The sequence below is a fragment of the Anser anser genome (genome assembly GCF_964211835.1).
Source record: "Anser anser genome assembly, chromosome: 10".
In the NCBI taxonomy this organism is placed as follows: domain Eukaryota; kingdom Metazoa; phylum Chordata; class Aves; order Anseriformes; family Anatidae; genus Anser; species Anser anser.
In genome coordinates, this window is record NC_139730.1 from 13384232 (window position 1) to 13405175 (window position 20944).

The window sequence follows — 20944 nt, forward strand, 5'->3', positions numbered from 1 at the left end:
AGTGCAGTCGATAACGTGGATAAAACCCAGCGACCGGCGTGCCATTGATTTGTGTTATGGCTGCCGTGTGTGCGGGGGGCTGGCGGGGCAGCAGGGCTGCTCCCCTTCTCCGAGCCCCTCGCCGTCCTCATGGGGACGTGAGGAGGTGTGAGGAGAGCTAGCCAAGGGCTGGGAGCAGGAGCACCTGGGTGGGAAGCCAGCGAGCACTGAGGGCGCTCAGTGCCTCTGGAAATGAGATGTATTTGCTTCCCTTGGCCATCCTGAGTGATAACTGCTTCTGGAGAGCTCACAGGCGGGTGAGAGGTGGCTGCCCAACCCAGCACTGTGTCCCTGTGCCAGGGGGCACAGGGGGTCCTGCAGTGGGGCTGTCCCCCCCCGGCACCCCCCGTGTCTCCCGATGCTCCCCCGGTCACCTGGGGAGGAGGCCCAAGCGCCCAGCAGCGAGGCTGCCTGGCCTCGCGGAGCCACGGCGCTGATTTACAACAGGGCTTTTTTAAGAGGGTTTTTGCGTGCCTGTGTTTCTTAAGAGATCCCTGCAAATGATTCCCAAGTGCTCTGGCCCAAATCTGTCCCGGTAGCTGTCAGCGGATCGATGCTCTGCTAAGTACAGGTCTGCTCTATTTCCATGGGAAAATGGCTTCTATTAAGCAGTTCATTTTGGTCCTTTCAGAAGCAGGTCCACTACATTTTGGTAGTCGTGTGTTCCTGTCCTCTGCAGCCTGATTTATAGCTCTTAAATACCAGCTCAGGTGAAGATTAAGTTCAGCTGAGCTCCCTTTTGGGAGGGAGAGGGGAAAAGTATTCACAGCTTTCTAATTTCTCTCCCACTTGCCTCTATCAGACGCCAGGTTTAAAGCCCTAATTGCGATATCATTTCCCCCACAGTGCATGAGCGGGAGGCAGAGGAGCGGCCAAAGCCCAGCGCGCCCCTGGCACCTGATCCCCCCGCGTCCTGCCTTCATCTGACCCGGGTAGGTGACACGCGAGCTCGGTCGCTGACGTATCGCAGTGTGTGTGATGCTCACACGCCGTGGTCGTGCTGGGACCGGTTCTGGTCGGGTTGCTGTTGCTGTAAGCACGGTAGAAATGCCTTCGCTCCCCGTGCAGCCCAGGGCTGCTGCCCAGTCCTCCTGGGCCAGCCCTACCCACGTGCCTGGAGCAGGTAGACGTCTGAGCCATCGTGCTGGCGCAGGAGAGGATTTTACCGTGGAGGAGGAAGGTATTTAACGTGTTTTAGGCAGTTCTTTGCAAATGGCACTGTTGAGAAAAGAGGGCTTTTGTCACTCAGCTGCATAGGTGGGTTGCTCCTGCTCGGATTGCGTGGCGAGGGGCAAATGTTTGCACGGAGTAAATCATCACAGATGGCCGCGTGCTGCAGCCTGGGGATTTGGGGCAGAAATAGCTTCATCCTCCAGGAGAGGGCAAGCGAGAGGGCCGGCGAGAGGCGGCGTTTCCTGAGATGTCTCTATTACTGTCACCCAGCGCCGTGCGCTCGCCTCAGCCTCCTTGCGGCTCCCTCACCGGGACAGTCAAAAGAGACAGGAGCAGGTTCCAGCTTGTACTGTACATCCACATCCTCAGCTGAAATCTGTGAGCTGTCAGCTTGATGCAAGCACTGCGTGAGACGGCAAACATCAGAGCTGACTGGGCTCAGGCAATTTCCCAGGATGTCAGTCCTCAGGAGAGAACAAAAGGATCTCGGTGAAGAGCGGGATTCGGTTTCCTAATGAAACAAACAAGAGAAAATTAGGATGATTTGAGCATCTTATACACCAGAGCTGGGGGGAGGAATTGTTCAGATTAGGTATTGTCCAAAGTGGAATGGGATGGCGGGGTGTGCTGTGGCCTGTCCCCTAGGTGCCACCAGCAGGGATCACTTGGGGGTGCCCAGGAGGCAGCATCCTGCCCCCATCTCAGGTCTGGAGAAAGGGGGAGCAAAACAGTGAGGCAGAACTGGCTCTCATACCCAAAGGCATGCACCTCGATACCAACTTCCCCTTTACGTCACGTCCTTTGCTCAAAGCAAACAGCAGGCTGCACGGGATCAACCTGATGCATGCAGGAGAGGGACCTGCGTCCTCCTCTTGCCTCGCCTTTTTGGGGAAGGGAGCTGGCAGGTGGATGTTAGTGCCTCTGAAGGGAGGTGCTTCCAGCCGCCTGTTGCCATTGCCCCTGTACAGCAAGGCCAAGTGATGTGTGAGCACGAGAGGAGACCCCAAAAGGGCTGGTGGGTACCAGAGACCAGCCAGGCAATGGCAGGGGGGATTTATTCCATATGTTCTGTATTTAGATGGAGGCAGAGGCGTCTATTCATAGCACTCCTCTATCAGAACAAAATGCCAGCAGGAAATGGCCAGGCTGGTTTAAGTCCTCCCTGGAAAAAACAGCGCTGAGCACCATGTGGTTCTGGCTTAAATTTGGGTGGTTTCTTCCAGAGTGCCATTTGCAAAAGTTGAAGATTTTTTTTTTTTGCTAAGAATAGTATTTAGAAAAACAGGTGTTTGTGTGTTTTCCTGATGCCTCTTCTTCTGAGAAAAGAAAAACAGTTCCTGCCTTGGAAATGGGGGATGACGGAGGGTTATGTGGTCTGTTTCTTAGCCTGATCTCTGCTCTTTGGTGCAGGAATGGGGCAATCGGGTGCCCCCAGGCCCTGTTCCCCAGCCTGGCACGGCTCTGAGGCAGGCCTGAACCTGAGTGGGTTTTTAATGCATGAGGTTTATTGTTTAAACTGAACAAATCTTTGAACCTGTGTGGTTTCAGAGGGATGCTTCTCTTCCTCCCTGAACGTGTGTGCTGTAAATGCTTCAAAAAAATCCTCCCTCTCCTCTCCATTGTTGCTACTTCTGATACAGGAACAAACTTGGAATGGCTCAGGTTTTCTGTTAAGTTAGTGTCACGGATGTGTCTCAGATTTTCATGTTTTAAAGCAAGTTTTGAGCATCAGGATTATGAGAAAAGCCTATAATTGTAAGGATGGGCACCCCAGGCTCCCCGCCTCATGCTGCAGTGAGCCAGAAACCCGTTTAAGGGCGGTCAGGGGAGGAGGATGGGGGCTGTAGGGGTGCAGGAGGAGGGAAGAAAGAGATGGGAAGGGCTGAGCGGCAGCACCTGGCACGGCAGAGCTGCTGGCGGGGAGGGCAGGATGGTGCTGGGTGCCTTACAGCCCCTGCAGCCCGGGGAGCAGGATGGAGCTGGGCTTCACTTCGTTTCCCAACCTGTATCCTCTTGCAGAGGGGCTTCAGCCCGGCTCCCAGGGCTCGTGTGGGCAGGGGGTGAGCCTGGGAGCGCGGGCAGAGCCCCGTGTAGCTGGCTGTCCCCAGGCAGCTCTGCTCCTCTGCCCCAGCAGCACCAAGAAAGCCCCCACCTGAGTTGCTTTTCCACACCTTACCTCCTTTCCTTGTTTTTTTGGGTCTGTGCTCTGATCCTTTCTGCTTAATTACACCCCAAAAGGGGGGACGGGGGGGAGAAGGGTTTTAAGAGATTTTTTTTTTTTTAAATAATTACCTCCCATGAAATATTCAGGACAGGCTGGCTTCTTGAAAACTGGCATAATTATCCCTGCAAGGCTTTTTTGCACTTCTCCGGGTCTCGTTGCGTTGGGAGGGAGGCAGCAGAAGTTTCCTCGTTAGCATGGGCTGGGGCTGGGCTGGCTTGCTGCTGTAGTGGGAGGCTGCTGATGTACTGGAGTTTGGGGAGGGGTGCTTTGGGGTCAGTGGGTTGGCTTCTTCCCATAAATGCTTGCCAGGGATGGACTGGGAACTTGCAAGGGAAACAGAGGTGGCTTCAGTGGCATATTAGGGTGTAATATGTGTGTTCCATATACAGGAGAAACGCCCCTCATGCACTGGGATGTGCTCCAGAGGTGCTGGAGCCCCACTGCACCTCTCCATCCCTGCGTCAGCCCTGGGGAGACATCGGTGGGCCATGGGGAGCGCATCCCCCTGCCCCTGCTAGACGTGATCCCAAATTAGCATCCCATTCACCTGCTCGTTGCCGCGTTAGCTCTGCGAGGCTAATAGGGCTTAAAAAAAAAAAGTCTCGTCACTGAAATCAGCAGCTCTGACTCAGAACATGCGGAGGGAGCGGACGTGCTGAATGAGGGAACCCTGCTGCTCGAAGAGCTCGCCTGGCAGCGCCCGCGCCGGGGGGGGCTTGCCCCAGGGTTGGGGTCAGGGCTCGTATGGGGCCCCCCCGTTCCCGTTTTGATGGCTAACTGCTGGTGGGGAGGGCGAAGCGTGAGCAGCGAAGCCAGCCGAAGCGAGGAGTGTTCCTGTGCCGTGTTCCACAATTAATCACGGCCACCCACGTCGCACCTTCCCCCTCCCCGAAATCCTCCCTCGCCTGGTGCCGGAGGGGGGAAGGGAGGCAGCTCGGGTTTTATGAATTAATCAAAGACAATGCCTGCTTTTGAGAGCTGCTGATTTAGAGAGCCCATTGCAGGCGTGTGTGCGGTGTGATTTCTTAGCCGAGCACCGCTCTGGACGAGCGTGCCAAGAGGAGCGGTTCCAGCTCCCGGCCGCATCCTGGGGAGACGGGCTGAGTGGTCTTTTCATCTACGAATAAAACAACCAGGAACAAAGAAGGCAATAATATTGACTTTCATCATTGATATTCCCATTTATCTCAGCAATAATTAGCAGTTCTAGCGCTGGGAGGGCACAGCTCATAATCTCCCCGTTCCAGGGGAGGTTGTTAATGTCGGCACCGGGAACAGGCGGCCGTAAAGCGCTGGGCGAGCGGGGCGGAGGGCTGGGCACAGCGTGCCGCGGCACGTGGGCACTGTGAGGAGCAGTAAGATGCCTTGCTGGGGAGGGTGGAGAGGTGCCCTGGGCAGGAGCAGCGATCCCTCTGTGCACCCAGCTGGGGCTCTCGGGGTCCCCTGGCTGCCTCCTGCGCAGCCAGAGCGAGCCCCCTCTGGGAGGGGAGGCAGGGCTGGTGCTTCATCATCGCAGCCTGGGGGCGGTGGGCGAAGCACCTTCCCCGGGGCATGACGTGGCTCCGAGCTGTGCCAGCAGCCCTGCCTTTGGCACCCGCACGCCGGGCGCGGGGGGGAAAGCGGGGCGCGAGTGCTTGCGTCTGTCCCCATCCGCCCCCAGGGTGCCTGCGCCGCTCCTGCACGGCGCTCCTGCAGCATCCCCGGCGCTTGCTGCTTGCTGCTGCCTCCTTAGGCGTTCCCTGTCCTCTCTTAAAAACCCCTCGTAGGGCTGCCTGCAGTACCTCACCCTGTACCCGTTTTGGGGATGAAAGGCAGGGGAAGCGAGACGCTGAGGTTTCGGCACTGCTACCCCTGCCTCTCCCACGTCACTGTGAAAGCTTTGGCACCCGCCTGCTCCGCGCAGCATCCTGACGCGGTCTGGAGGTCCATTTCCTGCATCTATTTTTTATCGTCCCGCTAAGTGCACGTCCCGACCCCGCCTGCGAGGGCTGGTTTTCCTGTACGCAGCGTCCCCGAGCGGGATCGATCCCGTAGGAACCGCTGTCACAGCAGCCGCGGGGACCGGCGCATGCAAATGCAGGGCTGTGTTTTTATTAGGATTTAAATGCGTTTAAGGCTGGTTAGAGTGACAATGCGAGTTGAGCCAGGAGGGGCTTATAAAACTGGTATGAGAGTTCGTACATCATATGGTGAGCACGCCAAGCCCCGTGGCTCCAGGATTCGGAGGAGAGGAGGGTGCCGTGATGGAGCTGTGCTCGTGCGCGTGGCCGTCCCAGCGCTGTGACACCAGGGGACCCCCGCGGTGGGGACAAGTTCCTCCGCCTCGTCCCCTGCCAAGGGTGGAAATGAAGCTCGAGCTATGGGCTTGGGGTGTGTGTGCCTCGCCTCGGCGTTGTGCTTTTGATCTCTGAAGGGTATAGCTGGGTATCTGAATGGGAAGCACACGGCTGTACTGAAAGCCCAGGCAAAATGCCTTCTGTGCCTCCCCGCGTGTTTATTTGCCTAAGAGAGTGTTTTGCTGGAGAAACACGGGAAGGAGCTCGAGGGAGAGGCGGCGAAGGCGGGGGTGAGAGCGCTGGGAACTTGCAGTACAATTTCAGGACACTTAAGAGCTTCTTATCGTCAGCGCTGAGACAGCGACATCAGAGGCAGCTCAGGCAATTGTCTGAGACAAATTGCTTCGCTTGATGTGTGTGTTGGGACCGCACTGGTTAAGTCTCCAGGTGAGGTACGTACAAAGCCCAAGAGGAATAGAGGAATACGTTCATATGTGCGTCCACACCCGTCTCTGTCCCTCTCAGAAGTTATCTCCCATCGATGGCCTTGCAGGCATGGAGCAGTCACCGCCGGTGCCGTGCTCGCAGCAGTCGGGCAGCATCTCTGCAGAACCCGGTCTCGTACCTGAGCGGAGCTGGTGGTGGTTGCTGCAGGGGGGAACATCTCCCCTCCTCCCCGGAAACAAAGGTTTGGCTCGCTTCAGGAGGTGCAGAGGGAAGAAGGACCCTCTGCTCACGAGTACCGTGCTGCTGTCCCCGGAGGGGGAACACTGGTGGCGCTGCCCACGGGAGAGGTGGAGGCAGAGATGTGACAGCAGCTCGGCTGTTTCATCCTCCTCGGGGGGGAGATGGCAAGCCAGGGACGCGCCTGCTAAAAAGGCCTGCTGGTGGCATTTGGGCGATGCTGGGGAAGAGGCAATTGCTTTGCTTTCCCACCCCGTGCACCCCAAACAGCTTGGTGCCCTGCTTTGGGCAGCAACAGGGGCACGGGAGGAGGGCAGCAGGATGGCGGCGGCCGGGCAAGGTCGCATGGCGCATCCAGCAGCCGGATCAAAGGGACCTCAGCTGGTGACATCTGCCAGAAAGCCTTTAATGCCTCGCCCTGGAGCAGGGAGATTTACTCCAGGGACTCATTTCCCTTCCCCATCACAAAAAGCTGCGTCAACTTGACATTCAAGAAACTTTATTTAATACCTTTTTATTCATTTAACAGTTTAGCTAATTGCAGTGCTTTTTTTGTTATATTTGTGTGCTTTTTTGGATTCATTCCGACGTTGCTGTCGAATACTCTTTACTCTGTAAAATCAGCTCATTTTGGATTTATTACCTGCTCTCCAGGAGGATGGGGAAGGAGGAGGGTGCCCTGGCTGTGCGCATGTGCCACAGCTTTTGGGAGCTCCGGTGACGCCGCCCGGCCCAAGCAGATCCGGACACGATGTTCCATAGGCTGCTGCCGCTTGTTCTTGCGGCAACGGGGGCTGTTCCTGACAAAAGCGCATCTACAGCAGCCCTGCAAGTTTGCAGACCTGCCTGCGTTTTGCTGAGTTGTTCGTTTGGGACAGAAAAATGGAAAAAACAGAAAATGTCCAAGGGTTTCACTTAGCTTTTTTCCTCTGTGATGTTAATTGTCATTTTCTTTTACAGAGGAAATTTCGGTTGTAAAGTTCCTTGACTTTTGACTTAAAGAAATGGGAAAATCCTTAGAAATATCCAGATTTAAAGTGGAATGTTATTGCCCTTCTCTGCCTTTTAGATTCACTGGCACTTAAAGGAAAACGCTTTCTTCTGTTAAGCTAATTCTTACCCAATTGTCAAAAACACGGAAAAAAAAATAATTGCAATAATAATAATTATGCTAACAGCAATGTGCTTTCAGAGCCTTGCCTCTCACCGCAGCTAATTGCGCTCCTTCGCGCCTCCTGCTCTGCGCCCCGACTGTCTGCTCTTCACTTGACCTTGCCCCGGGAGCAGCGGGTCCCCATGAGGCCCCAAAACGGAGCCGCCCGGCCCCATTACGCACTGGGACCGTGCAGGCATGTCGGAGCTGCCCCTGGGAAGGGTTAGCCAGCAAGGTGAGGGTGGCTTTGGTTTTCTGAGGGTGGCAAGCTTCGAGGCTTGCCTGCACCTGCCTCCAGCAGCTTGGGGCTGGGGAGCAATAGGGCATCCGTGCTCCCCAACTCCGGGAGCTGCTCCAGACTGTGCTGTCGGGTCATGTGGCGTGCTCTGAGCGCATCTTGCCCACCAGGAGCAGGTGGCACCCCGGTGCCAAGGCCAGGAGCAGGCTGCAGCCTTCCTGTCCCCCGCCCGCTGCCATCCAGGCTGGCTCTGCGCGCCAGCAAGGAGCGGAGCTGGGGAAAAGATGTCAGGAGCTGTTATAGCATGTGAGCGAGCTGAGATAAAGGGATCCATTTTCATCCTCCTGCCTGTCTGCTTCAGTCAAAATACAACGCCGCAGCTAGCAGCGCCGTGTGTCATCCCAGACCACAGCCGCCTAATGCACGGGCTGCCGCGGTCGGCGCTCCATCTCTCCGGACCGCAGCTGTCCCGAGCCTCTACCGCAGCCCCTGGGGCTGCTTCACCCCAGCCCCGGTGCCCACAGCGAGCCCTGCTGTGAATCGTGGCTCCTGCTGAGCTCCTCTGGGGCTCCTGCAGAGCTGGAGCTCCCTCGGGGCTCTGCAGCTCCTGGGCTGCAAAGCGCAGCCCTGCCTGGCGCGTCTGTGAGCGGGGGGAGCGGCTCTGCCGTCTCCCAGCCCCTGTTTTTCTTTCTTTCCCCAAAACGGCACCGTGAGGGGCAGGCTGCTGTGCTTGGCGAGGTAAAGAGGAGGAGGAGCAGGTCCTCTTTGGAGGACCAGCACTGCGCAGGGGATGCTGGATGGGCCAGGCTGCTGTGGCCCCATGGGGGAGCATGGGGGTCCCAGAGCAGCGCCCCGAGTGTTTTTGGGCTCTGTTTGGCAGACGCGTGTGTGCACACATGGAGTGCCCTTGGGGTGTCTGGCACCTGCTGCCTTCCCCCTCGTTATTTAGAAGTTGCAAAGAGCATCTCTGCTCGGGGGCACGGCACTGGGTGGCTGGGAACGGCGGGGACCCCAGGGCAGCGCCTGGGGCTGTGGGACTTTGTGTGCCATGGGCAGGGCCAGGGCCACCATTTTCTGCACAAGACGTTGTATTTTTGTTCCTTCTCTGCAAATGGCGTGCTCCATGAGCAGTATCTGGACGCAGCACCAGACCATCTGAATGGTGAAACCTCAGTGCACCGAGCGCTTTTCATCGCAGGTTTCCATGCCTTTCCTTTCCCCTCCCTGTTCGTTTCCTTGTTTCTCCTCAGTCAAAAAGACGTGGAAAGCAGTCTCCTGAGTTTTGCTCGGCAGCTTGCTGCCACCCCTCGCCTCTCATTGGCGTGTGCGGAGCAGCTGATGGGGCCGTGGGGATGCAGCAGGGCTGGAAAACTCTTCCCAGCGTCGGCTGGACCAAGGCAGAGGGCAGCAGCCAGCTCCCGCCCCATCCCCCCGAATGTCACTCGCTTTTAAATGCACTGGTAGTTGAAAATAAGAATAACCTGCTCCAGGGCTTCTTAAACCGTGGAATTAAATATGGTTCTGGTCTCTAGGCAGAGTCTGGCTCTTCAATTCTAAATCTGCTCAGCCAAGCGAAATATTGCAGGGGGGAAAGAAATCAATATTTCTCAGGCCCGGCACGGAGAGGAAGCCGTGCACGTGCGGCTGCAGGCGTGCAAGGCTGTGCACACGCAGGCACGAGGCCGGGGTGGGAGCTGAGAGCAGGATGGGGAGCAGGAGATGAGGTTTGCCATGGCCACGGGGTGCTGGGGTGCGTGTCGGGGGCACGGGGCTGCCTGGGAACGGCCCCGGTGCAGGGGAAGGTGCTGCTGGATTTGCCAGGTCTGTGTTCTCCGGGTCTCTGCCCCTCCATCACCCTTTTGCAGAGCCCTGATGCTCTCCCTCTGTGCCCTTCTGGCCGCGTGGCGCTGGGAGGGAACTGTGCGGCCGCCCCAGCTTCGGGAACAAAGATCTGCATCTGCAGCGGAGAGGGGAAGGACGAATGTTATTGACCCGCTCTGGCATCCGGCCAGAGCGCGGATGGATGCTCGCTCCTCCCCAAAAGCCTCTCTGATAGCTTAATTTCTTAATTGCTGCCTGCGATTGGGATGTCAGCTCTGGCTCTCCTCCAGGACATGCCATGTCCAGCAGTCCGGGGCTCTCTCCCACCTTGCTTGGACACCGCTTTCAGCTCGCCTGCTGCACCGGCTGGGGGATCTCTGATCTCCCTGTAGGCCGCCTCTGCTGCCCTGGGGGCATCACCACAAATACTCTGGGAGGTCAAAACTTCGAGGGCCAGGCCCCCAGCTCCGCAGGTGTATTGTGCCAGGGAGCCAAGGGACGGAGCCAGGCTGTGTGCCCAGATGTCCCAGCTGGGACCAGCACAGCGCCTGGAGGAGGTGAGCTCCCCAGGTCCCGGTGCTGGGCTGGGACAGAGAGCAGGGCTGCCCTCTGCAGGGGCTGGCACTGGGCTGATGGAAATCCTTGGAAATTTGCAGGAAAATCTCCTGAGATAAGGCAGGGCCGTGCCCACATGCAGCGGGAGCTCGCGAGCTGCAGTGTGCCGAGGCTCTATGTCTCAATAAGCAGCACTCCGAGGCAGACCTGAAAATAAATATTTGACGAGGAAATAGTACTCTGTCTTCTGTTGTCTCTCTTCCTTTCCCCTCTGCGTTTGTCTCCCCCTTCTCCTGTCTTTTCCGTTTGACTGAACACGAGAGTTCATTGTTAAAGAGGTCTGGTTTCAGTGCGTTTTCCCTTTCTCTGCTCTCCCAAGGAGGAAACTACAGGAGATTCACACCCGTACGGCAGCGAGGGCTGTCTGCATGCCAGGCTTGTACACGTCCAGGTTGCTGGGTCCTCGTTTTTCTTCTCTGTTGCTTACTTTGCTCGCCACGGTAAAACACGGCTAGGCGGCTGTTACTTCTGCAGGGAGCAGAGGTCCGCCGGGATCAAACCGCCTGCGCAAAGGAGCGCGGTTCGGCCAAACTGCGCAGTCCTTCTCCTCCTTCGTAGCAGCTTTGGCTTCGTGCAGGGCAAAGCGAGCGGGTCAGCGGTGCCATGAATAAATCTGCTCCTGGACCCTGCGGGCCTAGGAGAGGTCGGAGCTGGGCCAGGAAGAGCAGTGGCAGCAGGTTTGGGAAGCAGGGTGATGCGGAGGGCTCGGCGAGCTGGGTGCTGGGGGATGTCCTGGCGGCAAGTGGCTCCTGACGGCCCGATGTATGTGTGTACGGATGCGTTTGGGAGTGGCTTAGCCAGATTGCCAATGATATGGTCTCCCCTTGTGCCTCTGAGGGCTGGCAAAGGGGCACTGGCATCATCTAGAGCCCTTTCCTGAGCGTGAAAGGGAAGGGTTGTGAGAAATCATGTGTAAAAGGAGAGGGGAAGAGTGACAGTGAGAATGGAGCTGGGAAGAGAGAGGAAGGGCAAGACTCCAGATAGGAAATGGGACTGAAAAATGCAGAGCAGTTTAAGGCTATTGGAGATGTCACGGGTAAGGGAGAGAGTCCAGCAGAGATGTACCTTTGAGGGGAGGCTGCTCAGCAATGTTTGCTGAGCTCCCCTGCTGTATTTAGCAGCCTCCGTGCCCTTTGGGGAGTTCTCCAGGCAGCTGGAGGAGCAGCGTGCCAAACGGTGGAAGGGGGTGCCCGGTGCCCGGGGAGGGAAGTTTAATGTCGTCCTTGCCCTTCGGGTGGCAGAGCCAAACAGTTTGCTTTGCTGCCCAGCGGATGGGGCTGCCAGATGGCTAAATATTTGCTTGTAAATTAGCAACGGGAAACAGGAGATGTAAAGCCCCAAATTGAAGAAACGCGGGGCCTGGGTTGGCCTTTTCCTCCTGCAGAGGTTGGGTAGGGCCACGACCGGAGCAGCACAAGGAGGTCTCGAAGCAAACCAGCACGGGCACACGCTGCCATCTCTCCCCTGCTCCTTGGCACGGCCGTGGGCCATTACTCAAGCGTGCTCAGCCTCTGGCTGTGCTTGCTTTAAACCAATATGCAGAGAAACCCAGCTTTTCTCTCTAGGAAAAAAAAAAAAAGCTTCTCGTGCTGTATCTGTGCAGCGTCTGGCTGAATGGGATCTGACTGGAATGAAATTTCCAGGCACTAATGCAATATAAGCACTCCTCATTTGCGTGCGTGCATGTGTGGGGACGGGCAGCGTGACGATGCCGCCTTGCACGGCCCGAGCAGCACCGCGCGCAGCACGGGACGGCCTCGGGGCTCCCTCGGGGCACCCGTGCAGCCCGCCTGCCTGCCCCGAGGTGGGGCAGAAAGCCTGAAACACCCCGAAAGGCTGCGGTGCTCGGGGAGAAACTGGCGCACCAGGTGGTTTTAAAGACAAGTAAATGGTACGGGTGATGATTGCTGGCTCCCTTTTATTCGCCACCCGGGTGTCAGCCGGGCGTTTTTGCCTTCCCTGGTGTTTCTGTGCAGCCGGGAGGGCTGGCCCCTCTCCTCTCGCCTTGGTTTCTGATGAGAGCTTTCTTCTTAACTTGACTCGGGGGTCTGCGGCTTTGCGAAGCTCTGCCTCTCTGATGTGGGCAATAAAGGCCTGAGAGCTGGCTGCGCTGCTCTGACGCTCGTATGGCTGCAAGAGGAGCAGCAGCGAGTCCTCGCGCCCTTCTCCGCATCCCTACGGCTCCCCTGCTCTGCCTTCTCCCCCTCTTGGAGCCTCAGTGTTGGGGAGCACAGAGCTGCTCCCTTTCCCCTCGATCCCTCCCGACATCCATGCACGTCGCATTTTGCGGTGCCTGGGAGCCCCGTCTGCCTTCCCACACCGTCCCCGGCCCTATTTATGGGTGGCGGCGGCATTACCCGTGCGGATGCAGATTGTGCGTGAAGGTTTTCTATAAATACAAACACTCCGTAATTATCGTCAGAACTATTTAGCCCAATTCAAAGGTAGATTAAATAATGAATGTGTGCGCGATACGCCTGCCGATGTCAACAAATGGAAAGAGACATCTCTGGGTGCAGAGCCGGAGGTTTCCCCGGTGCCGGAGCTGGGGGAGGAGAGCGGGGAGGGAGCTGAACAGGCGTGGTGCCGGGAATGCCTCTCACACGGGGCTGGGAGGCACGACCTGCTCCCTGCTCCCTGGTGGGGTCTCGGGGTGGAGAAATAGGTGGTCCAGGGGACGGTGTGACAAGGATGGACAAGGGCTGGCACGCGCAGGAGCCGCTTGGTATTCACGGCTGCCCATCGCTGCGCATCTCCCCCCGCTGTTTCTGCTGAGCCTGGGGAGCACCGGGAGGTAATTTCAGGCTAGGTCGCAGTCAGAAGCAGGCGATAAGGCTCCCCAAAGCCTCCCGGCCCCTTGTTTGGCATGGGAATTGGTTTTCTCCCAGGCCGTGCGTGGCCCAGCGGCTTTCCCTCCCCGCCGGCCTCTCCCTGGCCGTGGCCCTCTCTGCAGCAGCGCCTTTTTGGGGACTGGAGGCCTGCCTCCAGCTGTGCTCTGCAGGGCAGGCAGCTCAGGATCAGGCCCCAGTGGGTCCGTGCTGAGGATGGAGGTGGCTTTACCACCATCCCGCGGGGGTGCACGGCAGGGCAGGGCTGGCACGCTTAGGAGGAGCGGTGACACTGGCGTTTCAGGGAGGGGACAGAAGTTTGTCAGCCCTTACATGCCGCGATTGCTCCAGAAACTGCATTTGCAAAGCCAGGGGAAGGAAGAGGCAATTTCACCCTGCTTTTGCTGCAGGAGCCTCTGCTGAACGTCCCCCCCCCTCCCCTCTCCCCGGGTGCCACGGAGCCGTGCGGCTGCCGGGTCTCAGCCTCCCCCGGCTCCATGTCCCCTCTGCTGCTCCCCGGCCCCAGGGACGGGGGTGCTGGGACCCGCAGGGGTGGCGGGGCTGGGAGGAAGGGCTCCATCACGGTAACTAATAACTGTGTGCTGACAAATTGAATTATACCTTTTCCAGTTGCCTGCACTATTGATCAGAGAAAAGGTTCGTGTTTTTGTTAGGCTTTTTTTTTTTCTTTTTTCTTTTTTTTCTTTTCCTCCTTTTAAGTTACAGTTGCAATGTCCTGGGGGCTTATAATGAACTAAATAAGGTCAGGTTAGCAGAAGAATCAAATATGCTCTGGCAGCAGGAGCGTGGGCTTTTCCTGGTGACTCTGAGCGGGGAGGGAAACAGCGGTGGGAGCAGCAGCAGCTCGCGGTGCCCTGGTGTGCGGCAGTGTCCGGCTGCAGCCTCCAGTGCTGCCCAGCTCACCCGGGACCCAGCAGGCAGCTGATAAGGACGGCTGAAACCAGACCGAACCGTGCACGGGGGACAGCCCAGCGTCCCCCTTCGTGTCCCCAGTGCCGTGCCGGGACCACTGGGCATCGCAGCAGGGTGCCTGGAGGCTCCAAGGTGGCTCCAGGGCTCTGTGTCCCACTCCCTGCTGGGGAGGGCATGGTCCAAACGCCCTGCGGTCTGTGCCACTTGTCCCCAGCCCTTCCAGTCCCCTCTCTGTGCCTCCAGTTGCTCACTGGTGCTGCTGGAAGAGGCCAGCAGCTCTGGGCAGAGGCTGAATTCGCTGACTGGGGCTGGTTGCATTCAGCCCTCAAGGCTAGGAGGGCCGGTGCCACCCCCTCGGTGTCTCCTGGGGCTTGCCGAGGTGTGACCGGAGCTGGGGCCACCTCCGGGCACAGACCTGACCTCCCTGCCCGTGCCTGCAGCCTTCCTCCTCCCGCCCTGCCCTGCTTGAGAGTCCGGCCACATCGGGTGCGGGATTAACATTCCCGGCACAGAGCCACTCCATCACCATTTCTATTAAACTCATTTGCTATCTAAAGGAATTCATTTTCCACTTTGTTTGCCCATGATAAAAAAAAAAAAAAAAAAAAAGTCCTCAGAGCTGAGGCCCTGGTGGCTGAAGCAGGGGAGTGACCGAGCGGGGAGCTGGGCAGCAGCGTCCCCTCCCTCCGTTTGCGTGCCAGGAGGACAAGGAGGACAAGGAGGACAAGGACAGGGCTCCTATTGACAGCCTGCCCCCGGTTTATCCCTGAGGCCCCCAGCACGGGCACCTCCTGTTGGAAAAAGGGAGCGAGACGCTCTGCAGCCCTCTGCGCCGCCGCCTTCAAGGTCGGCGACTGCTGGCGATTGATCCACGGCCTCGCTGTAGATCTTGTGCCGAGGGGAGCCTCCCCTGCTGCCGGGAGCAATCCGTCCTGCCCTAAACGTGTGCCTGGCCCCGGTGCTGAGCAGCAGGTGGGTGTTCCCAGCCCTGAGGGCCGCGGGGAGTCCACCCTCGGGAGGTGTCCCTGGGACACCCCACGGGGACGGCAGCGACCAGGGGGCTTGAGCCTGTGCTCCAGCAACCTCTGCCCTCCCGGCCCGGTCCCACGGGACGCACGCTGCCTGCACGCACGCCCGCCTGCCTGCCCCGTCCCCTGCTTGGCCCCATTCCCCGAGCAAATCCCGCTCCTTTGGAGAGGCTCCAGCTTCCCTCCCACAAACCCGTTTGGAGCAGCTGGCACCGAGGGAGAACAGAAGCAAGTGGGGCAGTTTAACCCCCCTGCTACCTGCATCTCGCTGCCTAATGAGCCGGCTCGGGTTGTGCTAATTACTCCAACCCTGGCAGAGCAGAGGAGAGCCCCAGGAGTTAACCAGCACTCGATTAACCCCCGCTCGCGCCCAGCCCCGGGCAGAGCGGGGTGGCGATGCTCCCCCCTGCTCTCGGGGCAGCCTGCAGCTGTCTCGGCGTGGCGGCAGCGAGCGATTCATCGATTTCTCCTCGCTTCCCTTCCCGGAGGCACCCATCGCAGACGGGGCTTCCCGGCAGCCTCCTCTTGCCACCATCTCGAGGAGCCGGGCGCTGCCCCGTGCCCGTCCCGCTGGGGTGCACGAGGCTGTTTTTATCCCCACCCCGGTGCCGGCGGGGGTCCCCCAGCCCCCAGCCCCTCCGCACCCCGCCAGGCGCGGAGCTGCCGCCCAGAATTTGCCCTCCAGTTTCTATGGCAACGGGGGAAAAAAAAAAAACCTCCAAACATTTAATTCTGCAGCCCACCTGGGAGCCTTTTAAACTCCCCGTTCGGTGTTTGACATGTAATAATTTTTCTGCTTTTAAGATTATCCTAAAACGCTCATTCTCTTTCTCTCTCAAAATCTCAGCGGTGGAGCCTCCGAAAGAAATCAGCATAAAAAATACCGATACACGTCGCAAATACCGATTTGTCACCGTGGCAGGGGACAGGCAGCGACAGGCGCTGGGGAAGTGGAAGGGGACGGAGCAACATGGGGCTGGGGCTGCCCGCGGGTGGCGCCGGCACCGGGCAGAGCCTGGCCACGCATGGGAACGGGATGGGAACGTCAGCACCAGGAGGGCTGGGCTGGTGGGAGAGGGCAGGAGAGGCGATGGGCTGGGTGCTGATGAGGGATCAGTGGGGACACGGGGATTCTGGGGAGCAGAGCAGGTTCTGCTTGGTGGCAGGGAGGGCTTTGGTCCGCTGCTTGGGAGAGGAGACTCAACGGTGTTGTGGGCGTCTATGCTGGAATGAAAATCAAAGAAAAAACTGCTTCAGGAAGTGAATTGAGCCCAGCAGGGCTGCTCCGGGTGCTCTGGGCTACCCCGTCCCCTCCCTGCGTTGTGCAGGGGAGCAGAGCCCAGCGTTATTCGCTTTGGCACGCGAATAAATCCGGTGCAAGCTGCCGGGTGGCGCGGTGGCGAGAGGCGCTGGGCACCAGCGGTGGGACACCGGCATCTGGCTGCCGGTGCTCGGGTCTCCGCACACCTTCCACCAAGCAGATGGTCTGCTCCCGAGCACTGGGATCCAGCAGGCCTGTGGAGCAATTTAATCTCCAGAAATAATTTAATATGGCTTCCTCCAGAGTATGGTGGTTTGCTTTTCTTTTTTTTTTTTTTTCCTGGTCAGCCATAGAATAATTTAATCCTGCCTTCTGTGTGAAGGTCTATTTTAAGCCTGCCACCTGCAGAGCGTTTTAATCCCGCGTCTCACAAAGTAATTCAATCCTCTCCCTTGGTGAGTAATTTAATCCTCTATTTCCAGGGTAATTTAATCCCCTCCCTGGGGAATAATGGAATAATTTGAGCCTCCATTTCCAGAGTAACGTGATCCTCTACCTGAGCAGCTCGATGCGTTAAGCCTGCCACCTGCAAAGCTGGGCAAACGCCTGGCTGTGGGCTCTGCCGGTGCTGCAGAGCAGTCCTGCACGGGCTGGGGGTAATCCAGGTGGATTGGGATGGGGCAAAACCATTTGGCACTGCTTGGCCTCGGGGCTTTGGAGCCGAGCTGTGTGCGATCGCCTCGTTTGAATTCCTCCGCAGCTGGGGCAAGGGGGGGCTCCTGGGGGCTCCTTTCCGTGCCAGGGCAGAGCAGCTCTTTCTATACAGGAATGATATCCCTATAAATGTATATATGTATAAATATAGGCGTCATCTTCCTGTTTATCTGGAAGGGCAGGGTTGGTCCCTCGCTCGGCGTCACCTCCAGCAGGGCTCGCTGATGGGGAATCGGAGCGGCACCGCCGGCAGCGGAACCTCCCAGCCCTGCTGTGCCATCAGGGACACGTGTGCCACCTGCAGCCAGGCCGCCACACACCCGGGTGGCCTCCAGGCACGTCGCGCACCCTCTCCCAGCACAGAAATGCACCTTGAAAGCCCCGGAGCCTCCCCGTCGGGCTGCGTGACAGAGGGATGCGCAGCGGGGAGCCTGGCTCTTTTACACCTCTTCCCCCTCATTTCTGCTACAGCAAAGGCTCCCGGCTAATAGGAGAGAGTGTTTCCTGAGCTGAGACGTTAAAAAGAAAGAGAAAACCACCAATAATGATAGTGTCCGTTTCCATGCAGAGGAGGATCTGTGGAATATTCAGAACAGAAATATTTCCTGCCCCTCTGAAGCCTGCAGTGGTTTGTGTTCAGGCGAGGGATGAGCGCACCGGCAAGGAAACCGCGTCCTGAAAAAACCCCAGGGAAAGGAAAAAGAGGGAGAGGTGAGGCAGGAGGGGAGACCTGGCCAAGAAGGGGGAGCCTGTAGGGCCTGGGGGATGGCTGTGACCCCAGCTTTGGGTTGCAGAAGCATATTAGGAAGATCTGGCAGAGAGGGCATGGGGTGGGAGCGTGCCCACCGCCCCAGGCACCCCCCGTGCCAGGCACCCCTGTCCCCCCTGTTAGACCCTCCTGCCACTGCTCTGCCCTGCGTCTCTCCCCGATTGCCCCGGGAACAGCTATAAGGTTGGCACTGTTGTTGTTTAATCCTGCTGTAAAGTTAGTGCTCAGGTTCTTCCGAAGCCAAAGGGGAGGCAGCGGGGTGGAGGGACAGAGCCAGCTCTCAGCGCCGCCGCTCCGCAGCTCCCATCTGCACGGCGTTGGAAATAATTCCTGGATCCCCGAGCATCCCGCGGCCCCACGGGACTGGCCCCGGCCAGGGCCCCGCAGGGCTGAGAGGTGCCAGAGTGAACCAAGCACATGGTAATTGTCTTTCCTGGGGACAGGGACGTGGGGCAGAAATGCTTGGCCAGGCTAAACAGAAATCACTGCTACTTCCCCTGCATATTTTACATGCCCTGGTCCCCCCGGGACTGCTAAAATTCTGCTTTTAAAACTCTGCTTTATACAAAAGTCTGTCCTGGATATGTCATCTCACATTCTAACATGATATATTGGACAAATAATTCTTTATGTGCAAAGCGCTCCCAAGTACCTGCAGGCCAGGGGGAAGCGAAGGGCCTGAATATCTTTAAAAATCCCGTGCTGAATGGCTCCGTTTCAAAGTCTGTTTAGCAAATTCTGCTAAATGTCTTGCCCAAAAGTCACCCCGTTCCCGGCTGAGCCTGTCAGACTGTGTGCGCCGTGCAGATGTCTGTGCTGTGCCTTTTGGCCATGGGAAAAGCAGTCGTGGGCTGCTCACAGCCCCGCTTTTGGGTGGTTTAGGCTGCTGTGGGGTGCACAAAGTGGGAGAGAAATGCCTCCCTTCCCTCCTCGACACGTGAGCTGCTGTGTTTAACCAGTCTTGGTGTTCGCTCACCTCTCTTCCCCTCTAATGAGTCGGGTTTTATTCTCCCACATCACGTCTGAATGCACATTGCGGGTAATTGACGGACAGGACCCGGCCTCTGAAAGCTATCAGCACAGCAACTGTGAAATCACACGTCCAAATATGTTTATCTGCCCGGCTTCGGGGGCCCGAGTGCTCTCTGAATGTGGATTTCCGTACTTCAAGGAGGAGAGCAAATGTCCCTTAAAATGTCAGCTTAGTAACTGGAGATAAAAGGGAAGACGCGGGGGCTCCTTCAACTTTGCAGCCCCGACAAAGCAGGGCAGCTCGGCGCCCAGGGGAGAACCCAGCCAGCCCCAGCGGGCTCTTTTTGGGGTGGCTGCTGGTGTTATGGGGTGCTGAGCACCGGTGCTGCCCCTCGGTGCCTCCCCTGGTGGCCTCCAGCAGGCGATGGATGTGCAAACCAACCTCTTCTCAGCTTCTTGTCCCCAGAGGGAGACCTGAAAAGGTCTCCGTGCGCCCCGGGAAGGAGCCGTGGCCGCTGCGGAGCCGCGTTGCTCGGGCAGCGCCCTGTAGGGACTCAGGACCTCGCTGCTACGCCCCGGCTGCTCTCGGCGCAGCTCTGGAGAGCTCCATGCGTAATTCTCGAGTGTGGGAATCGCTCTCCACACAAGCACCTCTCCAAGGCTCACCCGGCAGCAGCAGATGTCAGACGTTTCTCCTCGGCCCCTGCCCGTGCGGTGGGCGCGGGAGGACGCTGTGAGCCTCCCCGTGAGCCTCCCTGCGAGCCGATGGGGGGATTTCCCCGGAGCACCCCCACCGTGGGGGCACAGCCATCCTCCCACCCCAGCCGGACCGCGTCCGGGCTGTCCAAGGCCACCAAGTGAAGCCACGAGCCCCTCTCCCCCCTGGCACCGTGGCGGGTGGCTGCTGGGGATGGCGCGGCGCCAGCACGCCCCCCGCACGCCACTGATTGACGGCAGCGCCGCGGGAGCACGGGGCTTGTTGTCAGCAAGCTCGGTATTTGGGTTGGCAGAGCCTGGCTCACACCGACGACAGGAGCTGCCTCTCACTGTCAGCGGCAGCTCTGCCGCCGCCGAGCCTTTGCACGCCCCCCTCTCCCCGGCACCGCCGTCCTCTGCTCCTGGCCCTGCCGACGTGCCCGCCTGCAGGCACCGCGCCGCTCTCTGCCCTCCCAAGCATGAGTTTTGCTCCTTTTCTGATGCAGTCCCGCTCCTGCTGCCCCAGGGTCCCTCCGCACCAGCCCCAGGGCACAGTTTTGTGTCCTAAATGCGATGGCAGGCTTAGCCAGGTGCCCTCGTGGTTGGATGCAGTGGCTCCTGGGGGATGGATGGTGGGGTTTCTGCCATGCAGAGGCTCAGAGGATACGTTGAGAGGAGTCCTCTGGGCTCTCTGATGGCTTGGTCTCCAGCAGTTCCCACTGCGTTTCCACCTGGGCCCCCTTGGATCCATCCCTAGCACGTAAAGCTGCTGCTGGATGTGAGCAGAGCCTCCGGATCTGCATCCACTGTCCCACCCCGTAAGAAACCCGCAGGTCCCTGGCATCCTGGCTGCACAGGCACCGTGCCCGTCCCTCGCCGTGCCGTCCCCTCCTCCTGTTCCGAGGGGGCCGGGAGCGTGCGTAGTGCTCGCGTGGCACTGCTGCGGGACGGCGGCGAGGAGGACGAGCTGGAGCACGGCTGCACACGGGGACACGGGCTTGGGAGCAGGGCTGCAGGGAGGGGAGAGCACGGGAGCAGGTGAGGAACAGGCTGTGTGTGTGTGTGTGCACAGGTCCTGCCAGGCTTGTGTTCGCCGGTTGGGATTTGCAACACGTCCACGCAATGAACCCGCCTCCGAGGGGCTCAGGGAATAAAGTGAGTGGGGCTCTGCACCCCTCTGCAAATAAAAAGGAGACAGCAGGAGATGCTTCACGACTCAAGTGGGAGCTTGGGTGCCAGCCCACTTCTCTCCTCCTCTCTCTCAAACACTAAAAAAATCAGGAAGGAGGTTTGCAGCCCACAGGCCAGCTCCCGGCCCGTTCTTAGCCTGCAGGCACAGCGTTAGGTCGGGGCATTTGGTGTCCACAGGGCAGGACTGCGGGAGGAGACCTTGAGCCACCCCCGAGACCTCTCAGTAGCCCTGATGCGCCTTTTGGTTCAATCACCAAAAACACCCCTTTGATGGAGAAATGTACACGTTTCGGGTACCAGGAGACAGACTTATGGATGCATTTCCGCAG

General features: G+C 58.6%; 1 protein-coding gene across 1 annotated transcript in view; it reads left to right on the top strand.

Annotated features, from left to right (window-relative positions):
• Positions 1-20944, top strand: part of LINGO1 (leucine rich repeat and Ig domain containing 1) — a 136094-nt gene that overhangs the window by 89180 nt on the left and 25970 nt on the right. Inside the window, exon 3 of the mRNA XM_083850803.1 lies at positions 886-971. Coding sequence (XP_083706929.1) covers positions 886-971 — 86 coding nt within the window. The remainder of the gene's footprint in view (positions 1-885; positions 972-20944) is intronic.